General features: G+C 35.7%; 1 protein-coding gene across 8 annotated transcripts in view; it reads right to left on the minus strand.

Annotated features, from left to right (window-relative positions):
- Positions 1 to 12,907, minus strand: part of dpr17 (defective proboscis extension response 17) — an 81,508-nt gene extending 68,601 nt beyond the window's left edge. The window contains exons 1-2 of one of the 8 annotated variants that reach the window (XM_067763830.1): positions 12,837 to 12,907; positions 8,273 to 8,801 (exon numbers count right to left, since the gene is read on the minus strand). In XM_067763830.1, the coding sequence (XP_067619931.1) occupies positions 8,273 to 8,642 (370 nt within the window). In that variant the 5' untranslated portion in view covers positions 8,643 to 8,801; positions 12,837 to 12,907. Of the gene's footprint in view, positions 1 to 8,272; positions 9,139 to 10,142; positions 10,263 to 11,279; positions 11,335 to 11,907 lie in introns of those variants that run through there. The other 7 variants (XM_067763827.1, XM_067763828.1, XM_067763825.1 and 4 more) reach the window with 7 other exon arrangements.
- Between the last annotated feature and the right edge of the window lie 7,037 nt (positions 12,908 to 19,944).

Raw genomic sequence — 19,944 nt, forward strand, 5'->3', positions numbered from 1 at the left:
TTTCTGTTTTCATAACAGGTTGTTCACATCCCTAAGTACTTTTAATTCAGGTGTGGAATCTATGAATTACGTTTAGAAAGGGGTCAACGGTCGATGTTCCATTTTTGTGTAAAACAGCTTAATAGGAAAAGTAGGCCCAGATATATACCTGCATGAAATATTATTTTTATATCACTGAAATTGACTTCGAGGCATCGAAATATGTAAAGCTCTATGTTAGCTCATTGCTTTGTTAAAAAAAAAATTTTTAACCACTCATACTCCAATACGGTGTGCTTCCCAATTTAAGCTTTGAAAAAAACATGTCTTCCGATTTCGCTGAAGATTTACATTTAATAAAGAAGGTTAAATGGGAAAAGAAAAAATTTCATGATATAAGCAAAAAGGTAATATGTAACAGATATGTAAATCACCATTCCAACGAACGCCGCTACGTCAAACACTTCACATTCCGATATTGCCAAATTTCAACCTGACATCTTTAATCTCCTTCGATTTATTGCTAGGAAAACTTTTAAATATTATTCTTTTAAATGTGGGCGGTGCAACGTCCACTTTTCAAGATTTTACCGGATTTCTAATTTGCCTTTTGATTCAACTTTGAACCGCCGTATCAAGTTACATAACTTTGCCGGTCTTTGGCAATGAATTAACGCATTTCACCCATTTTTTGGAATTTCGATATCAAAAAAGTGGGTTTTGTTGTTGCTTGATTTCGCCCATTTTCAAAACCAAACCCTTCTGTGTACAGATAAGCCAGCACACCAGATTTCGATTCTGATAACTTTGATTTAAGGAAGTTTGATGGAATTATCTTCATTAATTGTTATTTAAGCCCTTAGAGGATTTTGGTCGTTGCATAACAAGTCACACCTAAGCTATAAATGACGGCAGTTGGTGTTATCAAGGGAGATCGAATGTGTGCTGATAAGAATACTTTCTAGGACAAATTTTCTTCTTTATTTCTCACACCATGATAAAGCACGCCCCGCCATGGCTTTTTTATTCGTGCTGCTCAACAAACTGACCAGGTTAACCCTCCGATAGATTTTGGCGTCTGGGCTTTATTTTCGTGAATAACTTTACTGCTACCCACCCGATCATGAAAACCTTTAGTGACTTTTGTAAGGACGACCGTTAAGAAAAAGAAAAAGGTTCTTCGCATTAATTTGAACGCAATTGAAAAACAACTAATTTATTCCGTTTTCTTTGTACAATAAAATTCAACTGCCAAATATTTAAAAAACATTTTAATAATTTCATATTTTCTTGAATCGTCGTTCATTGGCTACTTTGTCGTGAATTCAAAAGTGAGAGTAAAGTAAAGTAGCACAAAGTGGTTTTCTGGATTGCCTTACAACTCGGCCATACCTGCAGCTTCGGATCGACCTCGATTCGTGACCAGTAAATTATCAGTATCCTCGTCGTCGATATTATCTAAGTCATCATCAAAAATATCGGGAAGCGCACACCATGGTTTAATTTTGTCACTTGAGTAAACTGAAGAGTAATGCTTTCTAGTTCGTTGAGCCCCAGGTATGTCTTGTACGACATACCGATCATTACCAAGAATTCGTGATATTTGGAATGGACCTTTGTATCGCGGTTCAAGTTTGCGTGAATTGCCAGTACTAGGTGGCTCGTATTCAACCACTACCAAATCGTCGACGTTATACACTTTCGGGGTTTTGTGGTTTTTGTCGTAGCGTTGTTTGCTTTTAAAACGTTCCTTCTGTATACGTTCAGCTGCCTCTTCACGATCTTTTATCAAATTCTCATTCGTTGATTCATCATTTTGTAGCGCAAGTACTATTTTATTTTTCAAAATATCGCGTGGTTTAAAACTGAATAATAACTCCTGAGGTGACCTCGATGTAGTTTTATTACGCATGCTGTTGATAGTCCATTGAATTGCTCGTAATGCATCGTCCCATTTCTTATCACTGTTAACCGAAGGCAGTAACATCGAAAGTATTGTTTTGTTACATCTCTCCACCAGTCCATTTGCCCTTGGTGTTCGAACAGCGTTACAAATTTGTTGGATGTCATTTTCTTTACAAAAATTCTTAAAATCCTTGGACGTAAATGCCGTTCCGCGATCTGAAATGATTCTACCTGGCATCCCAACGTAACTACTTAATTCATTAAATACCTCGATAACGTGTTTAGTTGCTGTACTCTTGACTGCGCGCACAATGGTGAGACGTGTAAAAGTATCGATAATAACGAGAATATGTTCATTGCGCTTTGAACTTTTCGGAAACGGACCTAGGTGTACAGTTCGGAATGGTATAAGTTCTATTTCTCCAACATGAAGTTCGCCTTCCTGTTTACCTCCAGGTACTTTATTGTACGTACAATCAATGCATGATTTCAAGTACGACTTAACAAAATTGCGCATGCGCGCAAACCACATATGCTCATTTATTCGTGCAATCGTTTTCTCCAATCCGAGGTGTCCTGCTTTATCATGTGCACTGTTAACAAATTGCCAGCGCAAAGCTTTTGGCACCACCCAAAGATTCTTCCCCTTTACTTTTTTGAATAATCTACCATGATTTAAAACAAATTCTTTGCTTACCATAGGATCGCCTTGTTGTAACTTTTCTACCAATTCTTTGATTGAGTTATCCTGGAGTTGCATTCCAAATAACCAATCATCGTTGCTAACTTGAATTTTGTCAATCCGCAAAGATGCCGTTTCTAAGTCCCGTGACTCTTCGACAGGTGCACGGCTCAATGCATCTACGTGAGCCATTCGCTGACCAGCGCGATGTTCAATCTCAAGATCATATTCTTGGATACGAAGCCACCACCTTGCTATGCGTGGTATAAGTTCACGTTTACTCATAACTGTTTTAAGTGCATTACAATCTGTGATCAATTTTACCCGTTTGCCATAAATATAATATTTAAATCGTTCTACGGATTCAACCGCTGCGAGAGCCTCAAGCTCGTAGCTATGAAACTTTTTCTCGTTGTCGGTAGTTGCACGACTGTAATAGATAACCGGCTTCCAATCGTCGCCCTCTTTTTGCATTAATGCACCAGCTAGGCCCACTGCACTCGCGTCTGTATGTACTTGATGCTCGACACTATAGGCGGCAATAACCGGACGGGATACGAGAATTGACTTTATCTTTTGATACGCCTTTTGCTCTTGATCTGACCACCTGAATGCTACATCTTTCCGCAATAATCGATTCAACGGAGCAGCGATAACAGCATAACCCGGAACAAATTTTCTAAAATATCCGCTTAAACCGAGAAATTGTCTAACTTCGGATATACACTCTGGAGTTTTAAACTGACGCACTGCCTGTGTTTTAGCTAAACCAGGAGAAATACCATGAGGAGCTAACTCGTGACCCAAAAACTGTATCGTTAATTTCAAAAATTCACACTTCTGTAGATTGAGAGTAACGTTAGCTTTTTGTAAAACTTTTAAAACACGCTCCAGCTTATCATACATTTCATCCACGTTTACACTACCGATAAGTATATCGTCCATATAACTTATCACGTCATCAGGTTCAAGATCTTCTTTAATTTTCGCGATGAACCGTTGGAAAACAGCCGGGGCATTTTTAAGCCCAAACGGCATGCGCTTAAATTCATATAAACCTTCTGTCGTGATAAAAGCGGTAAATTTTCTACTATTTTCCTCAATAGGAATTTGATAGTAACCACTATTAAGATCCAACACCGAGAAATACTTAAAACGCTTTGCCTTTTGTAAGTCTTCTTCAATATTTGGCGTCGGAAATATTTCCTTGCGCATGTGTTGGTTTAAACGTCGGAAATCTACACACAATCTTTCGCCCCCGTTTTTCTTTTTTACTAAAAGCATAGGACTAGCATATTCGGAATCGGACTTACAAATTATATCATTATCAATAAGTTCGTTTAACATATCCGCGATTAACTGTTTTTTAGGCTCAGGAACACGAAATGGTTTTTGAACAATAGGATTGTTAGTATCCAAATCGATTTTCATTTTTACGAGCTCTGTACGTCCAATTTCACTCATATCCGTTGCAAATACATTACGATATTTATTTATCAAACTAACCAACTTATTTATTTTATCATTTTCGTCGATGCCGCACTTTATCTCATCGTCATTAATTATTTTGCTGTTATTTAAGTTAATGTTTTTATTGCATACATTTATAACACTAATTTTACCGTCTGAAATCACCATTTGCATATTTTTAAACACATCTTGTCCCAACAACACATCTACCGTCAAAAATGTATCACCAACTATGTAAAGATACACATCTTGCTCAATACCGTCAACCTTCAAATTGACACGTACTCTTGAATGGGCATATATCACACCGCCAAAAAACCCGCTTATTTTTAAAGCACACTTTTCTTCGACACCTTTTATTTGACCTGCCCCTGTTTGAGTGATCATACTACACTCACTACCTGTATCGATTAGGGCTGTGAACGTTTTATCGTTTATTGTAACCACTTTCTCAAAATCTTTTTCAGGAATTACCGTTTCATATTCCGTTTTGGTCGTACGCGTCGAAGCACTTTTCTTGCCACAATTTTCAGGCTCGGTTTTAGGATGCACTTTCTGACAATCGTTGCACCTACGTCTACGTTGTGGTTGAGGACATTTCGATGAAATGTGCCCCTTTTGTTGACAATTGAAACATATTAACTGTTTATCACTTTCACATTTTTCACCGTCTCGTGTTTCGCCGTATTTTGTTTCAAAATTTGTCTTTTCAGGTTTAAATGTACGCACGGGTAAGTTTTTAGAGTAGTCTATTACTGTTTGTCGAAATTCGCGCATTGAACTAAACCGATTTGCTGCAATAGCAATTTGAAATTCCCGTTGTTTAATACCGTCTCTTGCGTATTTAACAATAGAGGATTCACTTAGCCCAAACCTCTTACCTAACGCACCGATACGGAAACAGTAGTCAAGGAGACTTTCGTTTGGTTTGCGCGTCGTTTGAGACATTTTAAAATGTATATCAGCTTCATCTGGCACACAACTAAACTCTTCACATAAACATTTCGATAATTCACTCCAACTTGAATACAATTTTTCAGTGGAGTCCAGCCAGAGCTTTGCTGCACCTTTGAGTCGACTATACACCGCTAATAAAAAACATTTTTCCTCCCACTGATAAGCTTGGACCGCACTATTTACGCGTTCTACGAACTGTTCAACAGATACCGACGATTCGTTTGTTGGATCAAATTCCGGAATAGTTTCGGCGATTTCTTTCACTGAATATCCACTACGCCCAGTCGTTGTAATAAAACTACCAGCAGAAGAAGTTGCCCGCTCTTGATCACTGCGCGTAGTTGTTGCAGTTACATTTTGATTGGATTGCAATTGATGCATCAACGAACTAAACATGTCCCGTAATTCATTAATTTGGTCCTGTATATTTGCACTAGCGATCTCGATACTATCCGACCCAACAGCTTCGCACAAACGCAAAACTAGCTCATTTTTCAGGCCTTCAGTGGACAAACCTTTTTCGTTCAAAATTTCTTTTAAATCCGTTAATTTTAACGTATTTATCTTAGCAAGAGGCATTTTGATTACTTAGTCATATATATACGTTTAACAACTAAATCAATTAATTCTGTAAGATACGTTTTAATTTGCCCGTATGGATTTACCCGCTTCTGAATTTGTAAGGACGACCGTTAAGAAAAAGAAAAAGGTTCTTCGCATTAATTTGAACGCAATTGAAAAACAACTAATTTATTCCGTTTTCTTTGTACAATAAAATTCAACTGCCAAATATTTAAAAAACATTTTAATAATTTCATATTTTCTTGAATCGTCGTTCATTGGCTACTTTGTCGTGAATTCAAAAGTGAGAGTAAAGTAAAGTAGCACAAAGTGGTTTTCTGGATTGCCTTACACTTTTTAACTTTAGAGGCGGTCTTTATAAATATTCGGAAATCGATATTTTTTTCTTTTTATTTTATGGTTTCTTTTGTGCCAAAATTGATTAGGACACATTTTATAGCGTTGTCGTCTGGCTAGACTAACATATTTTTAAGCATATAAGACCTCATAGTTCGTATTCTTTTCAAAATTTAAATAAAAATTCAAATATTTGTGGATAAAGTTCAAAGTATCAAATTTCGTATGGCCAGACGACTACGCTAAGATGCGGAGGGTTAATAATAGCGTGAGATAATGTAATAAATAACTACGGAAAAACAAATTTACTAGCTTGATGTGAACATGCCGATTCTGATACATACAATAGAACATTTCTAATTTCATTACGGCACAATTCATACGCGTTTGACTAGAAATATTTATGTTCAATGGTCTAATTATAGATTTATGAAACAACAATGTGGTTCAGTTTACTCAACTAAAAAATGTGCGCTGAGTAGTGGTGAGCTTAATTAGATTTATATTAACATCCAAAAGGTAGATCTAAACTGATAAGGCAAATCTGCATGACACCACAAGAGTTAGGATAGTTTTGAAGAAGTTGGAGGTTCTGTTTGAAAAGTTATGATAGTGTTGTAGCGTAATCGATCTCACAAACTGATACCAATGTTTTTGAGTGGCTTTCATTGCTGCACACTAGCCCTTGTTAAGCACAATTTTGTTAAAGCAAGTTATACGATTATAATATATTTATTCATATCTGAGGCAAGCTAATACAGATCATTAATAACTCCAAGCTACACATCAGAAACGATATTGAGTATGATATAGACTGAAAACAGCATAATTTTTGTTTACCCAAAGGAAATTAGACTTTCAACAATCACTAACTTTCACATTAAAGAATTTCAACAAAATTGTTCACAATTTGCTTTATTGATATATCCAAACCCGCGTTGCTCTAAAAAATCAAATACTGTTAGGCCAAGTATTTGTATGTTGGTGAAGTTTACGCTCCTTTCATAAATGTTGAAATTTAAACACCCAACAAAAACCTTGAAAGCGGTTATAAAAAGTGGAGTAAGGCGTAATATAAAGTAAGTTAGTAAAAGCTGTCTGCAAACCAAATCTTTTAGCAACGGTTAAAGCTGAGTATTGTAAATAAAGAAAAGCTGTATGAAAGAAAATTTTATTCCGATACGAGGGATTCCGTATAAAGTATAATTTTTAAAATTAAGCCAAGGCGAATCCATACCAGGTGGTGGCAAAGCGAACTCAACAAATTCGCCGTGCAGAAAAATGTCAAGTCAAAATAAAATTTTAATTGATTTCGATTGACTGACATATCAAAGTACAAGGCGCTGTATGGAAAATAATCAAAAACACCTGGTACTGGATTCGCCTTGAACTAAGCGTTACAAAAGGATTTTGAAAAATTTTTTTCCTATTATCATGTGTTTTTTAATTTCCCAAGGAATACTAGATGTTTTTTATTCTTGGGCGGAGGTCAGAGTGGAAGAGAGAAGCGTTGCTATGATATAAAGAGAGCAAGCTATGAAACTTATTTCTTACATGCCAACCTAATAAAAACGCATTGCGTTTGCGTAGCGCACGCACTTAAACCACTTTTTTTGCCCTAACCGAGATAAGCGTGCGTTGCGACAACGTAAAACATGTGTGTAAACGTCAAACCGAAATGTCACGCAGAACAAACATTGGAAATCGGGTTAGATTCTTACGCAGTAATATCAATTTCGGATGCTCTCATATAATTGTGAATGAGACTTTTTCGACGGAAAACTTCCGCAGTGCGTTTTTATTGCGTTGACCTGTTATGGAACATTGTGAAAAATGTCGCAGTGCCAGAAAAGTTTTAAGCTTGTAAAATATATGAAAATAAAAATTGCTGCTTGCCGCTTTAACTGATTATGATTTTAGGCCGAGCTTCTCTTCCAATTTGCGTAGTGCTCCTTTTAGTTTTTCCTACACATGCGAGATACCGACTCCGAGCGGCATCTGCAAGGCAGATAAGTTTTCGCTGAGAAGCTTTGCATAGCAGAAATACACTCAGAGTGTTTGCCAAATCACTGAAGAGTGGACCCCGCTTATTGAAAAAAATTGTTTAAAATTTTTTTTGTTGCTTTGTCAGGCGCTTGAACCCAAGATCTTCGGTGTGTTACGCTTAGTCTACCACCAAACCACGGCGGCCGCCAAATAACTTACAAATATTTTGTTGGGTAAAGCATAAGTTATATGTAAATAACATAGGATGCAATCAACTGTCTTCTCTACCTCGAATTCTCTTGAAATTGCCATTGGTTGAATACAGAGTCTAAATAGTACACAAAATTGGATTTAAGGAATATGGAATTCACTTACCCGCTTGCTGGATGAGTATGATCGATACAAGGAACGTCGTAAGCAATATCTTTCTTACTAACGCATCCTTCTTTCTTATTCTTCTTGCTGCTGTGAAAGTCTTGTCATTGATAATGCGTAGATTGGTGTTGATGTTGTTTTTGCTGTGAACATTGTTCTCAAATTTTGCGTTGTCTTGACTGTTGTCAATGCGAATGGTCCCACTGGCGCAGTTAATGTTGTTGCCAATGGCGCCTGTGAAACTGTGGTTTTTGTGGTTCTGCAAATTTCTGTTGCTCTGACTGACAGTTGTTATCGATGCGGTCGATGTTGACATTTTTCTTCTTTTTCTTATCTCAGCTGCTGCGCTCTCCGCACTTTTGGTACACATTTGTGGAGTAAATTTATAATATGGCTTTTATTTTGCTGTTTTCTTTTTTCACAAATTCACACAAATTTTGCTTATTAAAATAATTCCTTAGGGATATCAATTCAATTAGCATTTGCTAATGTGGCTATGCAATTGCTGCTTCTTCTTATTTACTAAAACCTATCTTTCAACAATAAAACATTTTTGAAATATTCACTGAAGGACTTATTTTAACATTTTATTTAGGTCCTTTACTCTTTTTCTTAGCAAATTTTGCCGGTTCAATCTCTATTATGGTTGAATGATGATTGATGTTTCCACAGCGTAACATTTTACATTACAAATATTTACTACTTTGTTAGTTTTAAGTAAATTAGTTTTTCGATAAAAATCCAAGACCGCCTTTAGTGTTTATAACAAAACACATCTTATTTAGGACATTTACATATATTACAGAATTTGTCAAGAATATCCATTTTCTTTAAATAAGTACTTCACTTAACTAGTTCATGCTTAACTGTAATGAAATAAAGAGGTATTCTTTTATACTTATGCTAGAGGAGCAGGAAAAAAATATCTAATTTATTGTTGATTCTACCTAAATAACAAGGCACTCAAGGTAGGGTTTTTGCCCCGTTAAGGGTTGAGGGGAAAGCACACGTCATAAGTATAATAGATATGTAGGGAACAAGAAATTTTCTAAGAGTATCAACAAAAAAAAAAAAAAAAAAAAAAAAAATTGTGAATGATCCAAAAAAAGGAAGCAGCGGGTTAGGGATGTGACTTTAGAAAGTGTGCTTGTGTCATATTCTAATTCGCAGGCGCTGTACTCGGCGTATATTACTTTCTTGGTGAGGCGGATGACTTTATTGATTCAACGGAGATACCCAAACAGTCATATGAATGCCAACTCTTTCCAAAAACATGGGAAGAGATATTTAGAGATAATGGAGAGATGTCGCCCTAATTTCAGGGCAAAATATAAGATGACGATGTATGGTCATCATATGCATCATCTCGAAAGTCAACTTGACTTGTTTTGTCTTGAGATGACTAAAATCAACTTATTGTTTTTCTATTTCTCCTTTTACTCCTCGATAAAACCTCTGAAAAATTTTGAAGTACACCTGAGTACTTGGAATAGGCCACATAGTTTTCACTACTTTGCGGAACTCCATTTCAGTGATGCAACATTTTCTGGTAGCCTTTTTTTCTTACATTTGGAACAGCAAAAACAACAACATAGCTTATTTAACATATGTACATGTCATGAAAGAATAAACAATAACTTGAAATGCAATCCCTCATATTGATTTTATAATAACAACTATGGAGGTTATCTAGGTGCAATTTTTCTTTCGTGCAACTATAAAAATTTTTTCCCTGAAAGGAAGTCGGCAATTAGTGATCAAAATTTCCGCCTACAGCGATAGCAACTAGATTTTCTTAGTTTCAAAATCGGCAGTTTGCGGTTTTATATTTCTTACTTGACATATATTTGATATATATATATATACATACCATTTTTATATCTACAAAAAAATGCCACTAGCTTTAAGGAACTTCGACTATGAGTATGCCTTTAAAGCCATTCCCGCTGATATTCCCACTGGTGGAAACCATCGAAAAATAGGCTAAATCGTAGTATAAGCAGCATGTAGAATTTATGTACGGTACGGCAGGAAGATTGTTCTTGGTTTTTTTTTTTTCAATCAATAATACATGTTTGATTTAGCTTAGCGAATAAGAGTACTCGACTGTAAAGTTGCGGACCTCGAATAGAAATTCACGGCAGTGACAGTTACACAATTCAATATTTTAATTTTTTTATACAATTTTCTCCGGGAGTGCCACAAAATCCCCAAGGAAAAAAAAATCCCCAAATACTTAATCCCCAAAATCAAAATCCCCAAGGCAAAAATCCCCAAAGAAAAAATCCCCAAAATCAAATCCCCAAACAAAATTTCCATGGTTTGAATAAACAATATTACCGTGTAAAAAATAGCAAAAACATTGTTCGATCTGAGCTAAAATTAGTATTTATGTATGTATAACCATATTTTAATTTTATGACTATACATATTTTTACCTATGCATATGTGGAACTATTAATCGCAATAATTCAATCTTTTTAAATGCAAGCCTCACCTATACTAAAATAAATGGGTGTACTACGCAGAAGGACATCACGGTGGCGGTAGCTACAGTTATGACACACGTCCGGACTTCGATGGCGTAGCCCGGGGTTATTTTTTATAAGCGCGTCCGAAGGCCGCCTATGCAGAAATTTGGTATGGATTATTAGCCTTTTTTGGTCGCGGCGATTTTAAACCTAATTTGAATTTATTTCACATATAAAATGGGGATTTGGTTTTGGGGATTTTCATTTTGGAGATTTTTTCTTTGGGGATTTTGATTTTGGGGATTTTGATTTTGGGGATAACGTGGTAGACCCTTTTCTCCATATTAAAAAATTAGTCTTTAACAAAGGAAAAAAAAAACCTGCCAGTTTTTGAGAAAATTACTTGTCTAGATCAAGGGAAGCGTTTCTATGGCGCAAAAATAATTGTATTTTTTCTTCGTTTTCTGGAAGTGTGCCTTGCGTTTAGATGGAGGATATCTAAAAAAAGCGACTGTTATCTGGTATATTTAACTTACTTTGGTGATACCGTAGAATACAGTGTCCTGTGGCTGACAATCTCATTGCTGGGAGTATAAGCAGTTTTGCCTGTCTTTGCTCTACACATTACTGCATTATTTCTCAGTTACTTTTGGCTTTCCCTAATTGTGCCTTGCGATTACCTCCCAGATCATTAAGGACTCCAATGCATTCCTCCGCTACCTTCAAAATACTTTTGCAAGATAATACTCGAAGATAGGCCTCTGGTTAGACATTCTTAAACGCAAGCTTCTATTCAGGGATGGGCGTTATCAACACATTTGAATAACGATTGACGAAAAAATAAATTTTTATTCATTCTTCAAGAAAACTTGAGTGATGAATAACAAGATATTTTGTATTCAAGCATTTCTTGAATAATGAATAGCATTTTATCGTTATTCAAAATATTCTGATTGATGATAACCGCTCATTCTTATTTTTGCAAATTTTGAGTAAAGAGTTGAGTTATTATTCATTATTTAAAAAATATTTTCATTCAGTTATTCCAATATAAAAAATAAACCCTCGAGGTGCTATGAAAATATATAGCCTTATATCGTACAGTTCATTTGCTCCTTCTTATTAAATTGCGCTTTATAGATTGAATTTGTGCTGAACCTTTACCTCCCAAGATTTTTCTATTTTCATGCATTTATCTATATTCGTACATATTAGATATGTATAATTTTTTATTTTTCGGATGCAATCGAACGTAGGATTTTTCGTGACGCCTTCTTATTTCATCGTTCAATGCTTATTTCATGGTTTCGCTTGTACGCGCATTGAAGTTTTCGTTTTGTTTGCCCTATTTCGCATTTCACAATATTCAGATTAAGAGTCTGATTACATTTCACTTTCACTGCTAAATCTTTTATTTTTTCATCTTTTAAGTTTTTCTATATAATCATTTCCATTTTCATTTTAGTACCCATTTTAATTTTGATTGTGGTTTGGATTTTGATGTTCACTCTGAAAACTGTTTTTTTATATTTTTTACTTTTGGTGATGCCGGTTTATAAAGTTTTCTGTTACCATCTTAACCATTTAGGAGCAGCCAGCGCACACACACACAACGGTGACATTAAAAATTTAAGTGCGTAGGTATTTAAATACCATAGAGCAGAGACAAAATCACAGTTACATAGCAATCTACACATACATATAGTAATGAATATGCAAAGAAAGGTAATTTGTTTTTATCTTCCATTAAATTACAACTTCAATTATTTCACATCATTTTTATCTCTTTACATTAGCAAATATTTGTAAAACATCGGCATAAGCATCATAATCAGAGTAATAATTGTGATAAAACGCACATTATACGGCATCAGCTGTTCACTTTATTTCAACCAACAATTAAAATGCTCTCACAAGTGCATACAAGCAATGTTATGAATTAACCGTACCACCCACATACGTTCTCTTAAATTCGTTGCACACACATATTTTGCCTATATATACTTGCAGTAGTTATAGCATTTATTTCTTCTTCGTTTTTTATTGCTTTTGTAGCCAAAACTTTACAGTGGGTGTTTTCTTTTTACACAAACCATAAAACCAATCGTTTCGGCTTGTCGCGATAGAAAGTTAATTTTTGTTGCGTATTACCAGCGCGTACCGCGACATCGCAGATTTCTAACTGAAATCATCCACAGCATGCATTTAACACCAATCTACATAGGACTTGATTGTGTACCATTTTCAGTGTTTCGTACTTTTGTTAGCGATATTTAAAGCAGAGAAGAGTTTCAAATCAATGTTTTCTTATTAATATGCTTTTTCGACAATATGTGCTATATGGACCACAATGTACGTATGTATGTACACATATATTTTAACAGTACGTTGAAAATTATGTTCGCAGTTCCATTTCGTTTCCAACACATTGCAGTTTGTTCCAACATTTTAATTCACAAATGCGCATGTCTGTTCCCGCTTGTTCGAAATGGAACGCATTTTATTTTGTACGTCTCATATTCCACAAATATATCCTTATAAACTTGTGTGCTGCCCAATATTTTCGTAAGAGGAAAAATACCTACCACTTAGACTTAGATTTTCTTGCCGGGGAGTCGTGGTCAACTCGGATAACATAAACTTAATACATATGTGCTTTATTTATTTGAACTGTCTCATACCAACCTTAAGCTCGAACAAATCCAATTCCTCCCTGTTTTTGTCATCATCCATGATTCCGGCCTATTAATCAGAATAGGTAGGGACTAAAAGAATATGATTCTTGAACTGGAAGGAAAATTTTATAATTTAGTTGGCTAGGCAGTCCAAAGGCAAAGACAAGGTTAGGTTAGGTTGAACTGGTCGGTCCATGAGGACCTCACATAGACTGAATAAGTCCGTAGTGTTACCAGAAGTCTGTTTTAACGACCAAACTGAAAAACCTTATCAAAAACCGGGACCTATATTATAAAATAACTCCGTCCTCTTGGCAAATAATAGCTGGAGTCTTAGCCTGGAAAGCGCAGGGCAAGAGGACAGAACGTGCTCGATCGTTTCCTCCTCCAGCCCGCACTTCTACATCTGCTATCACTGACCAAGCCTAATTTAAAAGCACGTGACGCCAGAAGGCAGTGTCCAGTCAGAATACCCGTCATGAGTCTACAGGCCTCTCTTTTTAATGATAGAATCAACTTTGTTAGTCTAAGGTTGTAAGACCTGCACATAATTTTCGACACTTTACAGCCCCGCGCTTGAACCCACGATTTTCCTGCTTGGTCGATCACGTGCACCTCTCGCCTTCGCTTAATTTCGCCCAGTCTAACTGGGACGTCTACGGAACGAGCTTCAAGGGATGCGCCCTTTTTAGCTAGTTCATCCGCTTTTTCATTCCCATCTATTCCCATGTGCCCTGGGATCCGATATAGATGTATGCTTCTCCCTGTCCCGATTCTCTCCAGGGACTGATTACGCTATAACACGCATTCAGATGCTGTGCTATGCGACAAAAACAAAGTTGTTGGCCAAAGTAATTCACCGTTCAATCTCCAGGCTAACATTCTTTACATTTTTACTGAAGCGATTAATGGTTTGTACTGAAATGGAACTTGCCTTTAAAATATCTGTATGTATATGTGTGTGAAAAATCTAAAATCAGCACGCGTTTGTGCGGGACAGCAAAGCATCACCGGATGTCGTGGTTACAGTAAGTCAGATGAAGTTTTAGAGAAACTATTGTTATTTGAAAATCACTAAAAACTATATTTGATAGCACTTGTATCAGATTTTGATAAACCAACATGAAAATTAATATAATTTAATTGGAAAAGAAGATATTATAGTTTAAAAAGTAAATTCTTTTTTCGGGACATTTGTGCTCGTACATATGAAATTCAGTTTTGAATAATTCGTTTTCTATGCAAATATTATCTAAAGCATGATTTTAGTTTACATATTCCTGGTTCAGAATTAGTTTTTTTTCAGAAATGCACCTTCTGAATTTTTTATTAGCTATTTGATATGCAAGAAAAAAATTGGTGGTAATTTTTTTGTTGTTTTTTAATTTTTTATTGTTGTAGCAAACAATTTGTTTTTTTCTTAAGCTCATACAAATTTTAAATTCTTTTGCTTCATATGATATATTTAAAATATATTTGAATTAGAAATTAGTCATATTAACGATTTTTCGTGAATTGCTTGTAACATTGTTTTAGTCAAGAATTTTTTTTTTTGGTATTTGTTCTATCCACGGTTCTATGGAATCCAGAATTTGAGTTGTGTTTGGAAGTATTATGTTATTTGGGGGAATATAGAATGTTTGTGTTCGGCACATAGTGTTATTTGTGGTAAAGTTGTGTAGTTGAATTTCAACCCCTGGCCTAGCTCTTGTTAATTTGAAAACATTCGTTTTCTAGACTTACGTACACGCTTTTTCGAATTTCAAATATATTAAGATCATAATTACACTGGATCACAAATTCCTATTTTTTTTCTGCACCAGAGACGCCATTATGAAATTGCTATGTAAAATCACCCCCTGACCCCCCTGCAGATTTGTTTTTTTTTGCTCTAAGCTCTGTTTTATTACAAAAAATAAGCTTTCATTCAACAAAATCGATGGACTAATACAAAAGTTATAAGCATTCAAGTAAATATATCCATTTAATACTTAAGTGCCCTACTGGTACATATGTGTTAATATTCGCTAACTAACTGATATACGAAAACTAACACATATGTACCAGTAGGGCACTTAAGCATTAAATGGATATACATATTTACTTGAATGTTTATAACTTTTTTATTAGTCCATCGATTTTGTTGAATGAAAGCTTATTTTTTTTGTAATAAAGCAGAGCTTAGAGAGAAAAAACATATATGCAAAAATATTAAAAGTTTTCGAGATCCTTCCTCGCAAAATACAAATTTTTTTATATTTTTACAAAAAAATGGAAAAAATCCGTAATGATTGTTCGTTATCTTTGAATCTGCAGAACCTAGCGAAAAGTGTTGTATGCACAGTTTATAGCAAATTTTATTACCTTTGAAAGCTTCAAACCGTTTTGGAATTGCTCAATTCGTTCTTGAGATATATATGATTAAGTGGACACAATTTTTTTTTTTTTTTTTTTTTTGGAAAAAAACGTTATTCGTAAATATCTCAAACAAGTTAGCATAGAATTAAAAATAACGTTGATTTTCGAAATCAGGGGGTGATTTTACATAGGAATTTCATAAAGACGTCTCTGGTGCATTTTGGCTGTAAACCAGTGTTATCTATATATGGATTCTTTTTAAAAAAAAAAAGAAGTAAATTCTCTTTGGGTTGTGTATTTGTTTGGTATGTGTGTCTATGTCCGAGCGTACATATATATACATAAATCAACAAGTTGGTTGAAAAACTTTCGCATTTAATCTTCAGCAATAGTGGGCATTTCGATTGGATTTGTTGCACCTGAAAACAAACAAACGAAGAAGAGCTAATGAGCACTACAATTATTGCATTTCTCACGATAAATAAAAATATCCAATGGGGATGAGAACAAAAAGTTTGTAGAATTTGTTTGTACTTGAGCAACTTATCAGATGTTCATACATATGCATGCGCTAGATATACAAGTTTCTATTCGCAATTTGCTAGAGGCAAACGATAGTTGAACACAAAGTGGAAACTACTACGTACTTTTTAATTATCCTCGCAGTTCTTCAAACTAATTAGATAGACACCGTGTGCTGCTTATAGAAGTCGCAGCAGACTGAGTGTGATTGTAGTATAAATACCATCTGTGATATATTTCTGAAATTTATCGCACTTTGGTTAAATAGAATAAAGATATATGTATATAAACATATGTACTTATGTACCTATCAAACTATCTAGTAATAAACCGCCTTAAACATGAATCGTTCCCAAAGCACTAATTAGCCAATTATTTTTATTTATTTTTTAATATCTGAATTTTTAGCTTCAGCCAGAAATATACCAGACTAAAACTGCACCAATACCAGTTGAAAAGGTGATATGAGAGGAGTAATTTGTAAATAAGAGAACATCGCCGCTGCTGACACCCTAAGTCCATAGAGCCCACAAAAACAACTGATACGATGAGTAATGTCGGGCTGCCTCGGAATAAAAGGACCGCGCTTATAAGGCCATGCTGTACGTTATCGTATGGCGAAGAAAGAAGAGAGACGCTTATTAGGAAGGAAAAAAACGTGAGGCAGAACGGCATGAAATGGTTGATATGAGTAATGCCCGAAAATTCTACTAAAAAGTCCGGCGACAGAAGAACGGTTTCAACTCCGGGGCAGATTCCTGCAGGAATGATAATGGCGATCTGATAACTGACGTACAGAATAGGAACCAGATATCCCAGTCGTCGATAATGGAAAACAGAATGGCAATATCCCGGCTAAGAAATCACAAGGCGCCAGTTAATGTTCAAACAGGGCGGCGAAGAGTTGGTAAAGAGCATGCATCAACTTCTATGCAAAATATAGTTTGGAACTTAAGTGTAGGTACTCTGCCCAATTCACAATAAATTGGATCTCACAAACTGCGCCAAAGAAAGAGCCTGCTTAATATCGCGTATAAGGTTCTCTCTGGCGTACTGCGTGAAAGTCTGCAGCCCATAGTCAACAAACTCAGTGACCCTTATCAGTGCCGCTTCAGACCTGATAAATCTACCACTCACCATCGTTTTGTGGAATTCAAAGCAGTATCTGACAGCGTAAAAATAAGCTGCTTATATGCAGGAATGTCTGAATTTAAGTTCCTTGAAAAGTTAATTAGGCTCTGCCAAATGATGTTGAGCAACACTACCATATTCTTAGGGACTTGGAAGGACCTCTCCGCACCATTCGAAACCAAACGAAGCTTCACACAAGCCTATTTCCGTTCGTGCGATCTCCTTAACATTTTGCTGGAGAAGGTATTTCTGGCTGCAGAACTATACAGGCAGGTAGAGGAAGACTTGACCTCCCTTGGTGCTCCCAATTGTCAACAGTTAGCACGAAACATGGATAGCTGGCGTGACTTGCCTCGAATCCGCGAAAATCGCTTATTAATGATGAAGAAATAATAATAAGAAAGTATATTTTTTATTTGAGAATACTTAGTTGGAAATTAGAAACAGTAAAATGTAAATGCGAAAGCGTCATAACATACATACATACATGTAAGGCGCAATAACCTCCGAAGAGATCTAAGGCCGAGCTTCTCTTCCAATTTGCGTCGTGCTCCTCTTGATTTTCCCTACAAATTGGTCGGACGGGACCTACATGCTTTATGCCGACTCCGAACGGCATCTGCAAGGCAGATGAGTTTTCACTGAGAGCTTTTCATGGCAGAAATACACCCGGAGCGCTTGCCAAACACTGCCGAGGGGCAACCCCGCTTAGAAAAATTGTCTTCTAATTGAAAAACCTTATTTCTAAAATTTTGATGTTGCTTTGCCCGGGAGTTGAACCCAGGGCATACGGTGTGATAGGCGGAGCACGCTACCATCACACCACGGTGGCCGCAAAGCGTCATAAGGAAATGAGAATAATCAACTGTCAAGATATGTCAGTCGGAACAAACAAATTTCACATCAATTGCTATTATCCTCAGAGTATATGCCCGTTGCCTCATACGAAGTTTATCTTAATTACATTTTTTATATTGCCTATTCGCATTTACCTTTGATTATTTCTTATTTAGAAGTGACTATTCTCATCTCTTTGTAAAGTTTTCATTTCCATAAAACACTCACTCATTGACAATTGACTATGTTCATTGACAGCTAACTGTTCTTAATTAAAATTTACGTTTTCGATATTTCTTATGATGCCTCCTCATTTAAAAGTGACTATCCTCATATCGAAGCGACGCTTTCGCTTTCACAAATTACTATTCTCATTTCCTTATGATGGTTTCGAATTATCATCTGACGGTTTTTTACAACTGTACTCGGCTCACATAGAATAAGGCATTGGTATGTGAAGATCTGATGAGAATCTTTCATCTATTACTCACCAGTATCAGCCAAAACTCAGAATTTTTCTTTTTACAAGTTTGGTCTACTTTGCCGGACTAGTTTTGTCTTTTAATGCAGAGTATACATTAAGCTGCGTCGATTTATTAACCCATCGATTTTTTGATAGGTTTTGGGCTCAGGAAAAAAAGTTCTACTAAGTATACCCAAAAAAATTATTTTCGAGCCTGCAAAATTTGGGGTTTTTGACTTTTTTTTCTTTGATTTTTAAGGTTTTTTACATGACCTACTTAAACAATTTTCATTTGATTTTAAAGTTTTCATGTATACCCTGTCCGACTCGAAATTGTCCGCTAAAAACTTTAGCGATAACAGTTTTTTGAAAAAAAAAAAAATATTTTTTGGGTTTTGAGGAGTGTTTTGGTGAAAAAATTTATTTTTTCGCCATTTTTTTTTTTTAAGGCTTTCTTCAGAAACGTGCAAAAGTGTTGCCGATGAAAACGAATTTTTCTCATAGTTCCTATACCACTTAGAATTATGCGATAAAAACGCTGGCATTAACAGTTTTTTAAAGAAAATGTTTTCTTTTTTTTGGTTTTTGGACTTATTTTGGTCGAAATCGATTTTTTTCATTTTCAAGGCTCCAAATCATTTTTTATGTATATGTTTCCGTTAGACCCACCAAAATCGTCAAGATCGGACATATTCATAATATATATCCCATACAACTGTTCAGGTAAGACGGTTTTCATCATTTTTGTCGAAATCGATTTTTAGTCCGATCTTGACGATTTTTTCAGACAACCATCTATGCACAACACGTAATCTTGTGGCAAAATTTGATGTTGCTAGCTGTTAAAATGAGGCAGAAATGGGGCAGAAATGGCGAAAACCCTCTTATTGAATAATTGATTGTATGGGGGGTATATGCTATAGTGGTCCGATCCGGTCGATTCCGACAAATGTCAAATCCCCCATCAAAATATGCCTGCTTACCATATTTCATAAAGATATCTCAAAAATTGAGGGACTAGTTTGCGTTCAAACAAACGGACAGACGGACAGACAGACGAACGGAGGGACGGACAGACGGACATGGCTAAATCAGCTTAGCTCGTCCCCTGATCATTTTGGTATACTTATTGGTGGGTCTAACGGAAACATATACATAATAAATAATAGTTTAAAAAAACTAAAATAACACGCTTTTATAGCAAACCGAACTAAA

The sequence above is a fragment of the Eurosta solidaginis genome, chromosome 1 (assembly GCF_040869045.1).
Source record: "Eurosta solidaginis isolate ZX-2024a chromosome 1, ASM4086904v1, whole genome shotgun sequence".
In the NCBI taxonomy this organism is placed as follows: domain Eukaryota; kingdom Metazoa; phylum Arthropoda; class Insecta; order Diptera; family Tephritidae; genus Eurosta; species Eurosta solidaginis.